General features: G+C 42.1%; 1 protein-coding gene across 3 annotated transcripts in view; it reads right to left on the reverse strand.

The window, feature by feature from the left end:
• The window catches only part of IGF2BP2 (insulin like growth factor 2 mRNA binding protein 2), a 153,941-nt gene that overhangs the window by 16,545 nt on the left and 118,045 nt on the right, over positions 1-19,351 (reverse strand). Inside the window, exons 6-11 of one of the 3 annotated variants that reach the window (XM_045851529.1) lie at positions 17,894-18,166; positions 15,893-16,027; positions 7,427-7,504; positions 5,475-5,597; positions 5,010-5,145; positions 1,932-2,060 (exon numbers count right to left, since the gene is read on the reverse strand). In XM_045851529.1, coding sequence (XP_045707485.1) covers positions 1,932-2,060; positions 5,010-5,145; positions 5,475-5,597; positions 7,427-7,504; positions 15,893-16,027; positions 17,894-18,166 — 874 coding nt within the window. Of the gene's footprint in view, positions 1-1,931; positions 2,061-5,009; positions 5,146-5,474; positions 5,598-7,426; positions 7,508-15,892; positions 16,028-17,893; positions 18,167-19,351 lie in introns of all 3 variants that reach the window. The other 2 variants (XM_045851528.1, XM_045851530.1) reach the window with 2 other exon arrangements.

The following is a 19,351-nucleotide window of genomic DNA, read 5'->3' on the forward strand; positions in this document are numbered from 1 at the left end:
GAGAAAACATTTCAATATACGTGTAAACGTAGCAGCGCTGTACTTCTGGAGAGGGGCTGTTGGGTAAACTTGAGAAGAAAGGCTGAAGGGAAACATGTACATTTTACTTGATGCAATCATTTGTTTCAAAGTGTATTTATTTTAAATCACTACGGCACAGGACACCGCAGGTAACGCAAAGGGAAATGAGAAGTGGTTGGACATTTACAACACGACACGTGGTTAGCAGTTTTAGTGTGTGATCAGCTGTTACAGATCATTAAGAAAAAGGTGGGAAATAAAGATGATGACCCCTATTTTAGATGATTAGTTTTAGAAATGGTTTGCTTTATTATGCCTTTTCCCCACCATTTGTGTTGTTAGGGTGGAGAGAGGGTACCTGGCTTTATGTTACCTGCTGAGGCAGTATGCACATTTTTTTTTAAGATTTTATATTTTTAGAGAGAGAGGGAGGGAGAAAAATGTCAACGTGTGGTTGCCTCCTGAGCACCTCCTACTAGGGACCTGGTCCACAACCCAGGTGTGTGCCCTGATTGGGAATCAAACCAGCAACCCTTTGGCCGCAGGCCCAACCCACTGAGCCACACCAGCCAGGGCAGTATACACAGTCTTTCTGCTAAGAAGTGAGGTGGATTTCAATAACATGGAGTTGTACCACGCTTGGTCATTCTCAAATCTCACAGCAAAGATACAGGGACATGCACCTCCCACAGCTCTCAAGCTCCTGGGAGCAGCCACAGTCCTTCCTGACTCACCTCAAGCTCCTTCTAACACATACACACACACACCCCAGCTCCTTCACACACACACACCAGCTCCAACACACACATACCCCAGTTCCCTGTCACACACACGTACACACACCCCAGCTCCCTCTAACACCCCCCGCCCAGTTCCCTGTCTCTCTCTCTCTCACACACACAGCCCCCACCTCCCTCTTACATACCACACACACACAGCTCAATATTGGGCCCTATCCTTAGTTTAAGGGAAAACGGATATCACTCTAAATAAATGATACGAAGATTTAGAAATGACTCAGAAGATCTGCATATAAACAAGACTGCAGAAATGCGTAAGTTCTTGTGACTAAGGACACGGGTGCCAATTCAGGTCAGCATTTTGTTGGCAGAAGAGCAGAGGGGTCCACCCTGTCTCTCTACAGATACTCCTAGGAATTCTCCCTCTGCAAGGCCTGTACCCGAGACCCCCATTCAAAAAAAGGGGTGGCTAGGGTGATGTTCACCACCCTGGTTCTTCCCATTTAAACAATATAAACATTGGGAGAAAGAAAGTTTTGCTTCAAAAATAAGTTGTATGTATGGACAATTCAGAATTAAAAAAGCTGTCAAGTCCTCTGAACCCCAACTTGGTAATGTACTGATTCTGAACAATGCTTGGGAGCAGGAGCAACAAGTAGAAAACTGGTAAAATTCACATTTCTTGTTATTAATTGTAATTCAGACAATAAATGGTTATTGAGAACCCAGTAAATGCCAGGCACTGTGCTAAGTATTTTGAAACGAACACTGTGGATTATTTTCTTTTAAAAACTACCCACTATTAAAATATAATGCATCAGCATTGTAGATATAGGTGGGAAAGAGACACCCTAATACTTTAATAAATGAACAATATTCATGAAGATTTAATTTGAGCTAACAAATCCTTTTGGACAATAAATAGGCTTATCGTTAGTGAATTTGCTAGTGGTTTCTTTCCTAGACAAGACACACAGCATGTTTAAGAGCACCTGTGTAGAGGAGGGCTAGGCAACATTAACCTCTCTCTGAGGAAGAAGCCCTAGGAAGCGCTGGACTCTGCCCACAGTCATCTACGAGTATGGCCTCCAAGTTAGAGCTTTAGCAGAGCCACGCTGCTGCCTGGAGGTGCCTGGAGCAGAGCAAGCCCCTGAATGCTGAGCTACTTACAGCGAAGGGGTGGTAGGGGGGAGCGGGGGGAGCTCCTCGGGGCCCTGGTGGCGGAGGCAGCACGGACAGTCCTGTTGAAAAGATGCCAAGTGCGCTGAGGTTCAACCCCGGGATCAGATTGGCTTGTTGCTGGGAACAGAAATGGAGAAAAAGATGAGGGGAGGAGACCTGAGCCCCAGCTGGCCTGGGTCAACCTCCACCTCCGGTCTGGACGGCACCAGTGACTCCTGATGAGCTCCGCCCTGGCCCTGTGGACCCTCTCCCCACCCTGCTGCTGGGGTGGGCTCCCCAAACCTCAACTTGACCACTCCATTCCTTCGAAGTTCCTCTGCCATTCTTGAGAGTATCTACACATCTTAACAGCAAACAGGGCTCTTCCTGGGGACCCCAACCTGCCCTGTCCTGGTCCTCTCTCACCTCTGGGCTGTGCGCCCTTTGTCCACCCTGTGAGGAATGAGCTTCTCTCTCTCCTCACTTCACCTGAGCTTAGGTGTCTTCTTACCCAGGAAGCCTTCTCTCTCCCCAAAGGTTTCGGCTCGAATGCCCTTTTTGTGCTCTCCTGACATTCTGGTGTTTCTTTAAAAGAGCGCCCGTCCCACACATGCAGATCACCTGTGCAGGTGCTGCCCTGCCCCCTTCAGACCACAACTTCTTATGAACAGAGACTGCCTGACCTGGTGGTATGTGCTCAGTGCTGGGGCAGAGCAAGTGCTCAGTAAGTATTTGTGGAATGGAAATGCTTTAAACATGCTGGATTTCTAGTCTTTTTGTAACTCTGTCCGGGGAAGGAGCAGGCCCTTCATCGGGACAGCACGCATGCGTGTAACCTCCATCATCCAGATTCAGGCTGGTTCACAACTCTGGCTTGTGCCCCATTTAGTTGCCAGCTTCGTGGTCATCTTGCTGGTTTATTTCACATTTAAACATGGGGATGCTCATAGACTAGAGGCTAGGTGGTCCCCCCACCACTTTAAGGTTTTTTCATGAAGGTTGTGTAAAGGTTAGCTTATTCCTGCACCTTCTAATTTTCCCTTCCTTGTATTTGCCCTTTTCCTTTCCTAGATGGCAAGACCTGGTTTTACATTCCAAGATCTCTCAGTCGAGTGAAGACTGCCTCGCTGGGGCGAGTGCCCGCACTAACAGCTGTCTGGCTGGCTCCCTCCCGTTGCGCTTGTTCAACGTGGATGGCAGCTTGCTTTCTGTGAACTGGACTATTCTGCCAACTCACTGTCCTTTGTAAAGTCCCTGTACAGCCTGAACGCTGTCATCCTCTCGGATGAGCCTGACTGAACACTGTACTTCTGCCCCAGCTCTTTGGAAAGAGAATCATGATCTTCCTGTGAATGTGGGAAGATGCATCCAAAGGCTTTCTGCGGTTCTCGCTCTGGGCAGAAGTCAGAAGGGACTAAACTTCATTTCGGCCAGTGGCGCTTCAGTGATGGCCGCACAAGTGATGGCACTGAGGTCTGATGACACAGCCCTTCAAAGGCACAGAGGTGTGGTCACTCACTCTGGCCTGTGTCCACCTTGCCCACCCTCTGTCTCCCCATACTGCTTCTATTTTTTTAAATCTGTGGCTAGGGTCACCTAGTAACTTGCCTTCTTTTAGAACGTTTGATATAGTAGAGCCAGGATCCTCAACCTTTACCCAACGTAATATACAAAATCTAGTAGTTTCGTCGTTCACCTATCAACGTGTGGCTTTGGGACAGACTTGAATGAATCTCAGGCTCAGAGGACAACGATGGGAGCACCCAGACCCTTTTGGAGAAAGAGATGTTTATTGTAAGACGTCAAATGCCAAGAGATGATGATGAGATCACTGGATGATACTTCCACAGACAGACACACACGGATGGGGAGCGCAGGCCACGCTGGGGTCCTCTCCCCATCCTGTCTCTGGAGTGCCATGTGGTGAGGGCTGCTAGGGCGGGGGACACAGCCCTGACCCGAGGAAGGGAGCAGGGACCGTGGGATGTGCTGCAGTGAGGGAATGGGGTTTAGCCCACACAGCTCTGTCAGCACCCACTCCCCTGTGAAATGGCACCAGGCTTGCGATTTGCTGCAGGGCATCCACAGGGGCAGAGAAGTGGGTGGCGGTCCAGATGCAACAAAACAGGCCAGGAGCTGGTAACTGTCGAGGCTGAACTACGGACGTGTGAGGGCTTATCACAGCATCCTTCCCTCTTCAGTATATGTTAGAGAATCATTATCATAGAAAATAAAAACATTTACTGAGTGGAGCCTTGCCGATCGACAAATATTTTTAAGGCTTCTGATGCCAGACTGGGGTCTCCCTATTACCACGTGGGAACTAGATAGCAGTTAACAGGAAGAAACACTCTGTTAGGAGAATTAGGGCTGAGGTGGCTGACAACATGTATTGCACGGGTGGCAAACACAAGGCCCCCCACCTTGTTTTATCCACAGCCCGGCACCTTGTTTCTACCCGGCGGCACTGCCGAGCTCTTGCTTAACTGTTAAGGAGCAGTTACATTTACACAGCCCTAAAGTTACATTCGGCCCTTTGAAAGAGACCACCAGGCTGAAATGGCCCCCGGTGAAAATGAGTTTGACACTGCTGATTAATTGGGTCACCTAAAAGAGCAGATCAATAAGCAGGAAATAAAAATCAGAAGTTAATTTTAAAATATTTAATTTTTAAATTGGAAAGTGAAAAAAATCCCACTTTCCTAGCATACCGGCTATTTTTCTTTCTCTAGGTAGCCTTCCAGTCATTTTGACCCATACTACTTCACATAACTGTAACCCTAGTTACAAACTCTTTCATATATTCTTTTCTAACTGACACGATATGGTAGACAATTCCTCATTTTAAAATCTTCCAAGTTACGACTTTAATGGCTTCGCACTATTTTGTCCAGTGCATTTATCATAATTTACTAGTTGGTCTCCTGATTATTGTAATGCCCCTGCTCCAAGAAGGCAGGAATAAGTAACTGCCTACCTATTTTGAGGTGCTTCTTCACTATGTGAATGACAACTATTCTCAGAGAGGCTTGGGTTCCCCCCGAAAACACAGGTGAAAACCCACAGAAGGCAGCATCAGGCACTTACATTAACAGCCAGCATATCATTCTCGAAGGCCTCACGCAGCTTCTTCATAATCTCCGTCTCGGCGTGGGCACAGGCCGCGACCGTGCCCTTCACAGTGATGGTTCTCTCGGGGTTGTAAATGCTCAAGTCCTGCAAGCTGGCCACCGGGAGAGAAAGAGAAATTTCCTGTTTTCAAAAGGAAAAATAAATCCCAGAGGATCACAAACAAGTCTTGGTGGAAAAGGTGGGGGAGAAGACTGGCTTTCCTCATCAGATTCTGTGGTACGGAATACCTGCTATTTTACCTCAAATCTTTGCAGTGATTTAGATCCTGTCTGTAGTAAAATATGTTCGTAACTATTTATGTATTTGTTTTTGTGGAGATAGTTACATCACTTGTAATTACAGTCCCATTTTATAGAAAAGCAGACGAAAATGCCGAGAGTCTCCCTCACGGGGCACAATGAATCTGAATGAGTGGCTTACGATGAGATCGTTATCTTGGTCCCAGTCTCATGTTCGATTTTCTTCAGATTTCTGCCTTCTTTTCCAATAAGTCTTCCAACCAAGCCATTGTGGGCCAAGATTTTCAGAGGAATCTCTTCAGCTCTAAAAGAGACAATCAACAATTTAACATTTAAAGTGGACACAGCAGTTGCTGCCCAAGAGCTATTACCCTGTGTTTTTTAATTCTTACAAACAGAAGCTGTTTTGTTTAGGTACCAAGTGGTGATGGGCTTAAGAGGAGGACTTCCTTACTAATGCCAGTGCGTGGCTTCTCATTAACACAAGCCAAGTCATTATAATTATACTCCCTTGCTGTGATTGGGTGGCAATAAGTCCATGAGGTAGATATGGCCATTGAGGTACAAGTAGAATTCTGCTGGGTGACTTTAGGAAGGTTTTCTTTGCTCTTAAAAAGGAACAAAGGTTGATGACATTAGTCAGATGGCCGACTAGAAAGCTTCAGGTCCTCCTACCCCCACAGAGACACCAAGTTCATAACAAAAGACAAGTCGAAATACTTCTGTGAGAACCCTAGGGAGCAGCTGAGATGCTATAGCACCCAGGCTATTATAAAACCAAGAAGGGAGTCCAGAAAAAGGGGAAGGAAAATTGTGGTATTTGGTGAGCCTGTTCATGCTCCTTCTGCTACACAGCATAGTGAGGAGCAACTGAGAAGCAATTCTTCCTACCAGGGCTCCTCCCTTTAAAACAAAAAGACTGGACCATGAGCCCAATACTCTGGTTTGTCTGAGGGCTGCCCAAGAGATTGGTTTCTCTTACTCCTGAAGTGGAGTGCTGACTAGACTGGCTCCGAGTCTGGAAGGTGCTGAAAACAGAGGTAGAGTAGGTTAGGGCTGCAGTTACACAGTCAGAAGCCAGGGGGAGAAAGAGATCAAAGAAGGTTTAAGGGATCTAGAACCTGCAGCCCAGCTGATTAGTAAAGGTCTTCCCCTGAATGAAGCTAATATTCAGACCGAAGGGTGTTTTGTTTTTTTTTAAATGTCTAAATCCCAGTGAAGAAATTACAAGGACTAAAAAGAAATAGGGAAACATGGACTATTTGAAGAATCAAAATAAAACTCCAGAGACTGACCCGAAAGAAATGCAGACCTACGAACTACCTGACAAAGAATGTAAAATAACTCAATGACCTAAAAGAGAACACAAATGACTAAATGAAATCAGAAAAATGATGTGAACAGAATGAGAACCAATAATGAGACAGAAACTATAAAAAACAACCTAACAAATAATAAAGCTAAAGATTACAATAACTGAACTAAAAATTTCATTTAAAAGGTTCAACAACAGACATAAACAGGCAAAATAAAATATCCACAAATTTGGGAGACTAGTCATTTGAAATCATCAAGCCAGAGGAGAAAAAAAATGCAGAAAAGCAAAGAGAGGCTAAGAAACTTGGGAGATCCTATAAAATGGATTGGTGTATGTATCACAAGAATCCACAAAAAGAGAATGAAAGAGTGAAGAGCTTATTTGAAAAAAGAATGACAGAAAACTTTCCAAATCTAAGGAAAGAAATAAACATATAGATATAAGAAGCTCAAAAACTTCCAACTAGCGTAAATCCAAAGAGAACCACACTGAGGTACATTATAACCCCAGCATGTAAGGTCAAAACCAAAGGACAATCCTTTTTAAAAAACTGTTTTTTAAACTTATTTTTAGAGAGAAGGGAAGGGAGGGAGAAGGAGAGGGAGAGAAACATCAATTCATGAAAGAAACATCAATCGGATGCCTCTCACACACCCCCAACCGGGGACCGGCCCACAACCCAGGCATGTGCCCCAACTGGGAATCAAAATGGTGACCTTTCAGTTTCCAGCCTGGTGCCTGATCCACCGAGCCACACCAGCCAGGACACAAAAACAATCTTGATAGCAGCAAGATAAAAGTGATTAGTAACATACCCAGGAGTTTCCATATTATCGGTGGATTTCTCAGCAGAAACTTTGCAGGCCAGAAGAGAGTGGGATGATACATTCAAACTGCTAAAAGAAAAAACTGTCAACCACGAATACTGTTTCTGGCAAACTGTCCTTCGAAAATGAAGGAGAAATTAAGACTTTCCCAGATAAACAAAAGCTGAGGGAGTTTATTACTATTTGAACAGCTCTACAAGAAATGCCAAAGGGCATCCTTTAAATTAAAATGAAAAGACAGTAGATAGCAACACAAAGCCATATGAAAATATAAGATTCTCTAATAAAAATACACAAATACAGTAACCTGCACTATAGTAACTTTGATGCATAAAATTTAAATGACAAAAACAAAGGTAAATATGTTAATGGGTATACAATACATAAAAATTAAATTGTGCCATCAATAGTGAAGTAGAGGTAGAAGAAGGTACAAGGGGAATGGATAAATGGTGATGGAAGGAGACTTGACCTAGGGTAGTGAATACATAATACAATATACAAATGATGTACTACAGAATTATATACCTACATAGTTTTATTAACCAAAGCCACCCTAATATTCAATTAAAAAAAGTAGAGGGTGGAACTCTACTCCTTGTAAAGGAGTAGAGTTCCTAATGTAAATGAAGTTAAGTTGTTCTCAGATTAAAATAGAATGTTGTAATTTTAAGATGTCTTATATAACTGCAGTGATATATATATATATATATATATATATATATACACACACACACACACACACACATACATACACACCCTTACAAAATATACACAAAAGGAAATGAAAAGGAATCAAAGCATATCACTGAAAAAGAAAACACCCAGAAACGAAGACACAAAGGATGGCAGTAAGAAAGGAGAGGAGGGACAATAAAGCTACAAGACACAGAAAAACAAGTGAACAAAGTGGCAATTCTCAGTCTCCTCTATTAGTGTTCACTTTAAATGCTAAGGGATTAAACTCCCCAATCAAAACATAGCTGAATGATCAAAAATCTAAATAAAATCAAATCTCAAATCAACAATTTTATACCTCAAGAAAATAGAAAAATAAAGGAGACCCAAACTAATATGAAGAAAGCAATAATAAAGATTAGAACAGAAATGAGCAGAATAGAGACAAAAGAAAAAAATAAAACCAAGAGTTTGTTTTTCTGAAAAGGTAAACAAAATCGACAACTCAGCTAGGTGAACTAAGAAAAAAGAGAACACTCGTATAAAGTGAAAAAATAAAAGAGAGGACATCCCAACTGATGCCACAGAAACAAAAAGTGATTATACGAGAACACGCTCAACAGTCACACACCAACAAATTGTATAGCCTAGAAGAAACAAATAAATTCCCAGAAACAAAGAAACTACCAAGATCAAAACATGAACAGAAAATCTGAACAGACAAATAATGAGTAAGGAAACTGAGTAAATAATCAAAAACCTCCCAACATGGAAATGCCCAGGTTAGATGACTAAAATCAGTCTTTCTCCACCTCTTCCAAAAGACTGAAAAGAAGTGAACACGTCCAAGCTCATTCTATGAGGCCAGCTTTACTCTAATACTAAAGCCAAATGAGACACCTTCAACAAAAACAAAACAAACAAAAAACTACTGACCAACATTCCCAACAAGAATGTTGATGCAAAAATACCTGAAGAATGATCATCGGATTGAATTTGAAAGCATGTAAGAAGGATACACACAATGACCAAGTGGGATGTACTCCTGGAAGGCCAGGGTAGCTCAATATATAAAAATCAATCAATGTAATGCACCACAATAACAAAATGAGAAACAAAACCCACATGATCGCCTTGATAGAAAAAAAGCATTTGACAAAGTTTAACACCTTTTCATGTTAAAAACACTCAACAATCTAGGAACAGAATAAAACTACCTAAACATAATAAATGTCATTTGTGAAAACTCCACAATGAACTTTGTATTCAATGGTGAAAGACTGAAAGTTTTTCCTCTAAGATTAGGAACAAACAGGATGCCTGCTCTCACCACTTCCATTCAACATAGTAGTGGATGTCCCAGCCAGAGTAATTAGTTAAAGAAAAGAAATAACAGTATCTCAATTGGAAAGGAAGTAAAATTATCTCTATTCACAGATGACATGATCTTCTACATTAAAAATCCTAAAGATTCCACAAAAAGCTGTTAGAATACACTAATTCAACAATGTCATGGGATATTGTGTTTCTATCCACTAAAAATAAACAATCTGAAAGACAAATTAAACAAATAATTTCATTTATAATAGCATCATAAAGAAAAAAATATTTAGGAATAAACCTAACCAAGGAAGTAAAAGACTTATACACTAAAACTACAAGACACTGCTGGAAGAAATAAAAGACAAGAGAAAACAATGGAAAGATATCCTACATTCACGGACTGGAAGACTTAATACTGTTTCAATGTTCACCCTACCTAAAGTGCTACAGATGCAATGCAATCCCTATCAAAATCTCAGTGGCAATTTTTGCAGAAAGAGAAAAATTCATTCTAAAATTTGCATGGAATTTCAAGGGACCTTTAACAGTCAACCAATTTTGAAAAAGAACAATGCTGGAGAACTCATTTCAAATGTATTACAAAGCTATAGTAATCAAAACAGTGAGATGTTGGTATCAAGACAGACAAACCAATGAAATAGAGATCCTAGAAATAAACCCTCACATATATGGTCACATGATCTTTGGCATGTGTGACAAAGCAACACAATGGGGAAAAGACAGTTTTCTTCAACAAACAGTGTTGGGAAAACTGGATATGCATAAGAAAAAAAAATGAGGCTGGACCCTTATCTTACTCCATATACAAAAATTAACTGAAAATGTTTTAAAGACTTAAATGTAAAACTGAAAACTACAATATTCCTAGAGAAAACACATGGGGGAAGTTTCATGACACTGAACTTTGCAATGTTTTTTTTAAAAATATATTTTATTAATTATGCTATTACAGCTGTCCCATTTCCCCCCTTCATTCCCCTCCACCCTGCACACCCTCTCCCACCCACATTCCCTTCCTTTAGTTCCTATGACCCACATGTGTCATAAGTTCTCTAGCTTCTACATTTCCCATACTATTCTTGCCCTCCCCCTGTCTATTTTCTACCTACCATCTATGCTACTTATTCTCTATACCTTTTCCCCCCTCTCTCCTCCTCCCACTCCCCTGTTGCTAACACTCCATGTGATCTCCATTTATATGGTTCTGTTCCTGTTCTAGTTGTTTGCTAAGTTTCTTTTTGCCTTTGTTTTAGGTGCGGTTGTTAATAATTGTAGGTTTACTGTCATTTTACTATACATTTTTTTATCTTCTTTTTCTTAGATAAGTCTCTTTAACATTTCATAAAATAAGAGCTTGGTGATGATGAACTCCTTTAACTTGACCTTATCTGGGAAGCACTTTACCTGCCCTTCCATTCTAAATGAAAGCTTTGCTGCATAGAGCAATCTGGGATGTAGGTCCTTGTCCTTCATGACTTGGAATACTTCTTTCCAGCCCCTTCTTGCCTGCAAGGTTTCTTTTGAGAAATCAGCTGACAGTCTGATGGGAACTCCTTTGTAGGTTACTATCTCCTTGTCTCTTGCTGCTTCTAGGATTCTCTCCTTCATTTTTACTTTGGATAATATCATTATGATGTGCCTTGGTGTGTTCCTTCTTGGGTCCAACTTCTTTGGGACTCTCTGAGCTTTCTGGACTTCCTGGAAGTCTATTTCCTTGGCCAGAATGGGGAAGTTCTCCTTTATTATTTGTTCAAATAAGTTTTCCACTGGTTGCTCTTCCTCTTCCCCTTCTGGTACCCCAATAATTTGGATGTTGGAACATTTAAAGGTGTCCTGGAGGTTCCTAAGCCTCTCCTCATTTTTTTGAATTCTTATTTCTTCATTCTTTTCTGGTTGTTTTTTTTTCTTCCTTCTGGTCCACACCATTGATTTGAGTACCAGTTTCCTTCCCAACACTATTTGTTACCTGTGCATTTTCCTACATTTCTCTTATCGTAGCCTGAATTTGTTCATCTAATTTGCTACCAAAATCAACCAAATCTGTGAGCATCTTGACCACCAGTGCTTTGAACTGTGCATCTGATAGGTTGGATATCTCTTGGTCGCTTAAAAAAACTGGCTCTGGGGCTTTTAATTCTGTTTGAGCCATCTTTTTAAATTTTTTTCCTTTGGTCTGGATGCACCTGTTATGTACAAGGGGCGGAGCCTTAGGTGTTCACGAGGGTGGGGCACCTCAGTCGCTGGGTTGTGAGGTTGTATATGTGAGTGCGGGTCCGAGAGGGAACAATGGTGCTTGCTCCGCTCTTTGTGGGACCTCAGTCCCTTTCACTGCTTCCCCCGAGCAAACTGGGCCCCTCTGGTGTCAGTTCCCGTGTAGGTGGGCTTGTGCACACTGTGGGACCCTCTAAGGACCTCTCCTGAGAGGCTGGGAGTCCCTCCCTGCTCCTCAATCCCCACAGTGTCCTCAAACAGTGCCCCAAGGCTCTATTTCCCAGCACTGGGATCCTGGGTTGTGTGCAGTGCCTTGCTTCACAATCGCCACCTTGCTGGGTCTCCTGCTTGCCACCCCTCAGCTGGGGTCTGCCAGCTGCCACTTGCGCACTCAGGGTCCACCTGCTGCGGTTTTGCGTGCAGATGCCTCACGTGCCCGGTCCCAACGGTCTCCGCTCTCCATGTTGCAACCAGCGCCCAGCTGCCCGACTCCACCCCTCCTACCAGTCTGGATGAACATGTCTATTTTCCTGGCTGTCCGACTTCCATTCAGATCAATTTTCTGTCAGATCTGGTTGTTATCTTGTTTCTAAATTGTTGCTGACCTTATTTTGGTTATGCAATGAGGCACAGTGTGTCTACCTATGCCTCCATCTTGGCTAGAACACAATGGTTTCTTTTTTTAAAAATTTCTTTATTGACTTTTAAAGAGAGAGAGAGAGAGAAAAATATTGATGTGTTGCTCCATTTATTTATGCATTCATTGGTTGATTCCAGGGGGATCAAACCCACAACCTTGGAGTTTGGGACAATGCTTTAACCAACTGAGCTACCCAGCCAGGGCCTCAGTGGTAGATTCTTATATGTGTTTTGACCACAGACAGAACCCCCACCTTGGCGTATTCGGATGGGGCTCTAACCAACTGAGCTACTTAACCAGGACCTGCAGTGGTATCATTCTGGATATGATACCAAAGCATAAGCAATGAAAATAAAAAAGAAATAGGACTATATGAAACTTAAAAACTTTTCTGCATCAAAAAATATAAACAATAGTGAAAAGACAGTCTATGGAATGAAAGAAAATATTTGCAAATCATATATCTGATAGGGGATTAATATCCAGAATATATAAAGAACTCCTACAACTCAACAATAAAAAAATCAAATAATCTGTTTGAAAATGTGCAAAGGGCTTGACAGACATTTCTCCAAAATGATCTGCAAATGCCAAAAAACATAAAAAGGATGCTCAATGTCACCATCATAAAAGAAATGCAGACAGCCCTGGCTGGTATGGCTCAGTGGATTGAGTATCAGCCTGTGAACCAAAGGGTCACTGGTTTGATTCCCAGTCTAGGGCACATGCCTGGGTTGTTGGTCAGGTCCCCAGTAGGGGGCACACGAGAGGCAACCACACACTGATGTTTCTCTCCCTCTCTTTCTCTGTTCCTTCCCCTATATAGAATAAATAAAATCTTTTTAAAAATAGGATAGATGGCTTCTATTTAAAAAAAAATGCAAACAAAAACCCACAATGAGTTACTGTGAATACAAAATACTACCTCATTCCCATTAGTTTGGCTATCAAAATAACAGAAAATAATAAGTTTTTTTGTTGGTGAGAATGTAGAGAAATCAAAACCCTTGTGCACTGTTGGTAGGAGTGTAAGATGGTACAACTGCTATGGAAAATGGTATGGAGGCCTCACGAAAAAATTAAAATAGAACTACTATATGACCCAGCAATTCCCTTCTAGGTATTTATCCAAGAGAATTAGGAGCAAGGTCTCAAAGAGATCTTCACACCCATGGCAGTAACAGCACTTCACAATGGCTGAGAGGCGAAAGCGACCCAAATCAGCAATGGACGAGTGAATAGACAGAACGTGGTATATACCTACAATGAAACGTCATGCAGCCGTAAAAAGGGAGGAAATCCTGCCACATGCTACCATGTGGATGAATCTTAAGGGTATCGTGTAAAGTGAAAAAGCCAGTCACAAAAAGACAAATACTGTTCGATTCCACTTATCTGAGTTCTCTAAAGCAGTCAAATTCATGGGAACAAAAAGCAGAGTGGCGGCTACCAGGGTGGGGATGGAGGGAGTGGGGGAAACAGGAGTTGTTTAATGGCCACAGAGTTTCAGTTTCGCAAGATGAGAATGTTCTGGAGACCTGATTCACAACTATGTGAATATACTCAACACTACTGAACTAAACACATAAAAATGGTTAAGATGGTAAATTGCATGTTATGTTACCACGAAGAAAAAAAAAGAAGCTTTGTCTGTCAACTTCTGAATATTATTCTGTGGGGACACAAGGTCTGAAACCACTACAGCTATCTTGTCATCGCCAGGAAAGTAACAGACACCCCGAAGAAGGAAAAACAGAAAGAAAGTCACAGGCTTTGAGTCCACGATTCAACTGACCTTGGAGTTGCTCTACCCTTAGGACGTCTTATTACGTGGCATGATAATGGGTTCTTATTGCTTAAGCCACTTATGTTTTCTGTTACTGAAATCGAAAGGATCTAACAGATGCATTATTACTGCCTTAAAGTAAGGGGATGCAATTTTGGGAGGGCAGGCATTTCTGGGGGGTGGGGGGGTCAGTTTTGTTGAATGGCACGTAGAAAGTGCCTGGCACATAGTAATATTCGATAAATGAATAAAAAGAAAGTTTAGGATCCCTCTTCCCCTACATCCTCCACCTCTTACCGCCCTCAGGGCTCAGTTTACATGGCACTTACACAGGGAGACCTTCTTTGAAACCCCCAAACCTCCTGCTGTGGCCCCTAAAACCTTGATTAGGGCCTCCAGTAATAACCAGTCATTTCCCCACTGTGAGCACGCTCCATGGCTGTGCGTAACTACACACTGGTGGGGCTGTTCAGTGGACGCCTCTCCCAGCAGACCGTGAGCTCCATGAAAGCAGGAACCGGGTCTTGTTCACGACCGAAGCCTCGACCCCCGCACAGCGCCAAGCACACTGGACACTCGACACATGCATTTCCATGACATTCACGCTCCATCTTGGCTCTACACAAAAACTTAAAAATCCAATGTAGAAATCAGTCATTTTGATTATTTAGAATATTGAAAGTTGCTTGTACCCAGGTTGAAGGACCAAAGAGGGTGTTAATTTGTGAAGTTTGCAAGAACTTGGATGAGGGAGGGGCTTCTTAAAGTTAAGCCGTGGAATTTGGGTGGGCTTCAAAAGCCTGAAATAAAGTAAATAATTCCTAAGTGAAAGGTTAGAAACCTGAGAATAGATTTGTAGTGTTTTTCTTTTCAGGACTACTCCCACGTTTGTGGTTTTGGAACACTCCTATTTGACATTATTTCTGAATTAATTTTATATTCACTCCATCCCTCAGTGCTTCTCTGTAAAGCTGCCACCAATGCCCATAAGTGGATTTTGCCAATCTGACATGGAGCCTTTTTTATTACATTATCTATTCCGTTACCATTAATTCGTTTGTAATACAAAGAAAATTGCTTTTGTAAGAACTATATTTACTCTTCAAATTGGTACAACACTCAGGAATCCTAAGAAGTATTTTGTAAAAGAATAGAAAGTGAAGGACATGGAAGGGGAAAAAACGGAAGAATAAAAGCAGCCACTTGGATACCAATTTCTACTACTAATGGAAATGCAATCCAGTTTTTAAAGGGTGTAAGTGGTTTAGGAGCAAGTGACAAAAACCTTTCCCAGAACGGTAAATGATGGTTTTGATGATAATGTACCTTCTCTGTATCTCCACTACCCAATGCATTAGCCATACAGGGGACTGTTCAAATTTGAATAAATTTAAAAAAAATAGGTTCCATATCACACTAGCCACGTTTCAAGCACTCAATACCACCACATGACAAGTGGCTACTGCACTGAATGGTGCAGACGTGAAGCATTTCCATCACTGCATGACATTGGCAGCCCGGGTCTAGGTATCTCTACCAGTAATTATTACCAGTGAGTGACGAAAGCATTAGGATCACCAAGCGATATGTACAGGAGGAGAAACAGCCATATTATAAATACACAAGATCTGTTTCCCACTGTATTCTCTTTGGAAACAAATTCTTAAAAATAATCCTTCCCCCCTCCCTTTGCTTAGTAATAGAGTCAGAGCTTGTGAAAAATGTCTCGGGCTCAGTGAATGAGCACCTGCTCTTATTCTCTGTGGAGCGGTCCGGGCATCACGCACAAACTTACAGTTTGGTCTCGTCAGCCTCTTTCTGCATGATTTCGAGAATCATGCGGCATGCTTCAGAGGTCCCCTCTGGGGTGGCATGGATGGTGACGGGCTTCTCTGCAGCCCCCGAGTTTTCCTTCCTATGGATGTCTACCCTGTGGGGAAAGAATCAGGAGCCATAGCACAGCGTCATCTGGGATAGGATCCTAGTTAGTCCCGAGACAGCACCGCACCAGCCAACGCACAGCGAGGACCCAGACAGACAAGGGAGTGTCATCAGCATGTTTGCAACCAATGCCATTCTCCAAGAAGGCAGCAAGCAGCGCAGGGGGTCTTGTGCCAAACTTGAGTTCTTTGCAGCTCCATTTAGAAGGGAATATTTCAGACAGGCGTGCTGTGGGACAAAGGCACCCAGCCAACTTGGTAACGAAGTATTTTGTGTCATTTTCAAATGATCGTAGAAGTGGAGAGTAAAGTAAGCAGGATAATTCTGTACACTGGCACAGTGCAACTCTCTGAACTGATTGCAGTTTTTAAAAGCCATATGTTAATCCAAATCCAAACACCAAATTCAAGTGAGCTTTATATATTTGAGTGTAGATAGAAAACAGAGGTATGCCCTCTCTCTCTGCCTGAGTTTTGGTTTCCTAACTACTGACAGCCTCCCAAGCTCTTAAAGCTAATGGTTCAAAAGTTTGATGACTTGATCAGACTTCTTGGGGTAGTCATAGCTCTATTTGATTTGTTAACTTTCAAAATCACATAATTAATTGTATCCCCTTTTACTCTGACTGTTAGAAAGCCCAGAAGCCCAGATCCAAGTCTTTGACCTATTTCTAAAAAATGGGCACACACTTTGAGGACTAACCTCACTTCTATTTAAACTTGTTGCACTTTTAAAGCCACTTGAAACAATTTTTGGAACAAAAAGACATACAAATAAAAACCACTTTCCTAGTGAAGTGAACTTAGAGGGGGAAAAAACAGCTGACTTTAAAATACAAGGATCACCAGAGAGTACTTTCCCTCTCTCCTATCTCTTCATCTCATTCCTGTGATTATGAACTCTGGGACTCAAGCACATTTCCATATCGGGGGAGTAACTCAGACGCATTACAGAAAGTAGTGTTTGCTCTTTCATGTTACAAGACACTCAATGCATGACCCAAATGAAAGGCCCTAGGCATGTAGCTAACTAATATTTGTCAGTTATTTGGTGCTTTGCAATTTAAGTGCTTTCATCATGATTATTACATTCAATCTACCTGGCTATCCTAGTTCTCACAATAATCTTGGCTTACAGAAGAAGCAATTGATGGTCAGGGAGGAAAAAATTCAAGATCATAAAGCCATTAAGTGGTCAAACTTGAACATGGGTGTTTGTTTTGAAGTCCTGTGCTTTCTTTGCTACATCATGTGTGGTCATATGAACATACAAAAATCAACAACTCCACATGGCCTTTTAAGCACTATAATTCCCACTACCAGTTCAATCTCCCTAAACAGACAGGAAACTAAATATAGGGCAAATGTACTTTATTTCTTGCCACATATAGCAGTGATTCACCTACTTCCTTTATGTATGCAGCTATTTGTGAGTCTTCCTAGGTGTCCGCAAAGAATGGCTACCACCCAGCACTCTGACTGTGCAGAGGAGGTACGAGCTAAAATAAATGGGTTCTAGGATCCCACAAAGCTCCATACGTCTTCTGTTTTAGAAATAAATGCATTCAAAAGCATTAGTTTGCTTATAAGAGTAATTCTTTGTTGTGAGGTCATTAGTACCTTCTTCGTGAACCTTTAGTGTTTGGGGTATAAACTTTAGGCGACTGGCATGAAAGCTCATTAAAGGCCCCAGCTTTCTGTTAGTCTGTTAATAGTTCTGTTCCAAGAAGCCACTATCCCATACAGCACAGCCCCCCACTGCTGATGCAAGCAATAGCCACATGAGGATGGCTGGGACCCACCAGCACTCAGGAGACCCCTCAGAAGGAAGCAAAGGAAGCCCCGGAGGCACGTACCGGGACTGGGTCTGCTTAGTGATGTTCTTTATGGTCAAGCCCTCCTTTCCGATGATGGCACCAACAAACTGGGTGGGGACCAGGATCCGAAGCGGGAAATCAATCTGTCTGGCCTGAGAAGAGCCCCCAGGGGCGTGGCCTTGCTCCCTGGAAGAGTGGTCCCCACGCTGGGCTCGCTGAGGGGGCGAAGGGGAGCTCACCTCTTCATCCGGGATGTAGGAAATCTTGAAGGAGTAGTTCTCAAACTGATGCCCGCTTAGCTTCTCGATGGCTCTGAAATGCAGAAGGAACCGCGAGCTTCGTTAGAGAGCAACGTCAGAGAAGACCCTCCAGATCACTGGACTGGCTCATTTACTCTCCTGCACTGGCTGCCTGTGTGAACGCCCCTAATCCCTGCTGCAGATGCAGCGCTGAGCATGACAGATGCCACCTCCGCATCTGTCTCAGTGGGTCTCAGTGGTCGTCGCTGACAGTCAATCACAATCTACAGGTCTGGTCAGACTTGATACGCAGTTAAGCTTTCTGCTTTTTTCTCCACCCAAGGCAATCTCCTGCTTATCAAAGACTCTTTAATGCCAGTGTGAAATTATGACTTATTTTTATCATAATATATATTATTGAAAATCAAGATGCAAATAACTACCAATGAGAAAAAGTCCTAACATCTATCTCTTATTTTTCTTAAATATAAATCTATTACTTATAAAAATAAATTAATATCACATGTTCCTCTTCTAACCTTTAAAAAATTAATATACCAAACACTCTCCAAGTCATTCAATGTACTTCAATTTAATTTTTACTGGCTATATAACATTCTGTTGATTTACCATGTCTTTTGCAAATTATCTTCCATTGTTTTTTATATACATATATTTTTACTTATATAAAGGTCAGTCTTTTGCTATTATATTCAGTGTTGCCATGGGCATCTTTGCAACCACAACCTTGCACACAGGGTAAATTCCCGGTGGAGTTGCTGCATCAGAGAGCACGCAGGACTCTAACATTAAGTGTTTGTTACCCAGTGTCCTTCTGAGAAGATTTCAATACTTACTACCCTATAGCAGTTAAGAGAACATTGGTTTCCCTGAGTCCTCAAAAGCACAGAATATTATTAACTAAAAATACTTATTAATTTTCTAGGGAATGAATAATATCCTACTACTGCATTTTAAAATTTCACATGAGGTGGAATAACTTTTTTACATGTTTCCTGCAGCATGTGAAATGAATAACCCTATCATATTGGTCAATGTTTAGGGTTTGTGAATTTATTACAAAGCAGCAGCTTTTGATTTCAATAAAAGCAACAATGTAATATGCACAGATGCCCTGCCTACGTGGCAGCCGGACAAGAACTGTGAAGGTGAGTCACTGGTGTAGCTCCTGCTTACATATGCAAGCAGAAGTCAGGAGCAAAATGCATTATTGCCTTTTTCAACACAAAATTTACTT

This window comes from Phyllostomus hastatus, unplaced genomic scaffold (genome assembly GCF_019186645.2).
Source record: "Phyllostomus hastatus isolate PE091 unplaced genomic scaffold, TTU_PhHast_1.1 phas_contig_86, whole genome shotgun sequence".
NCBI lineage: Eukaryota > Metazoa > Chordata > Mammalia > Chiroptera > Phyllostomidae > Phyllostomus > Phyllostomus hastatus.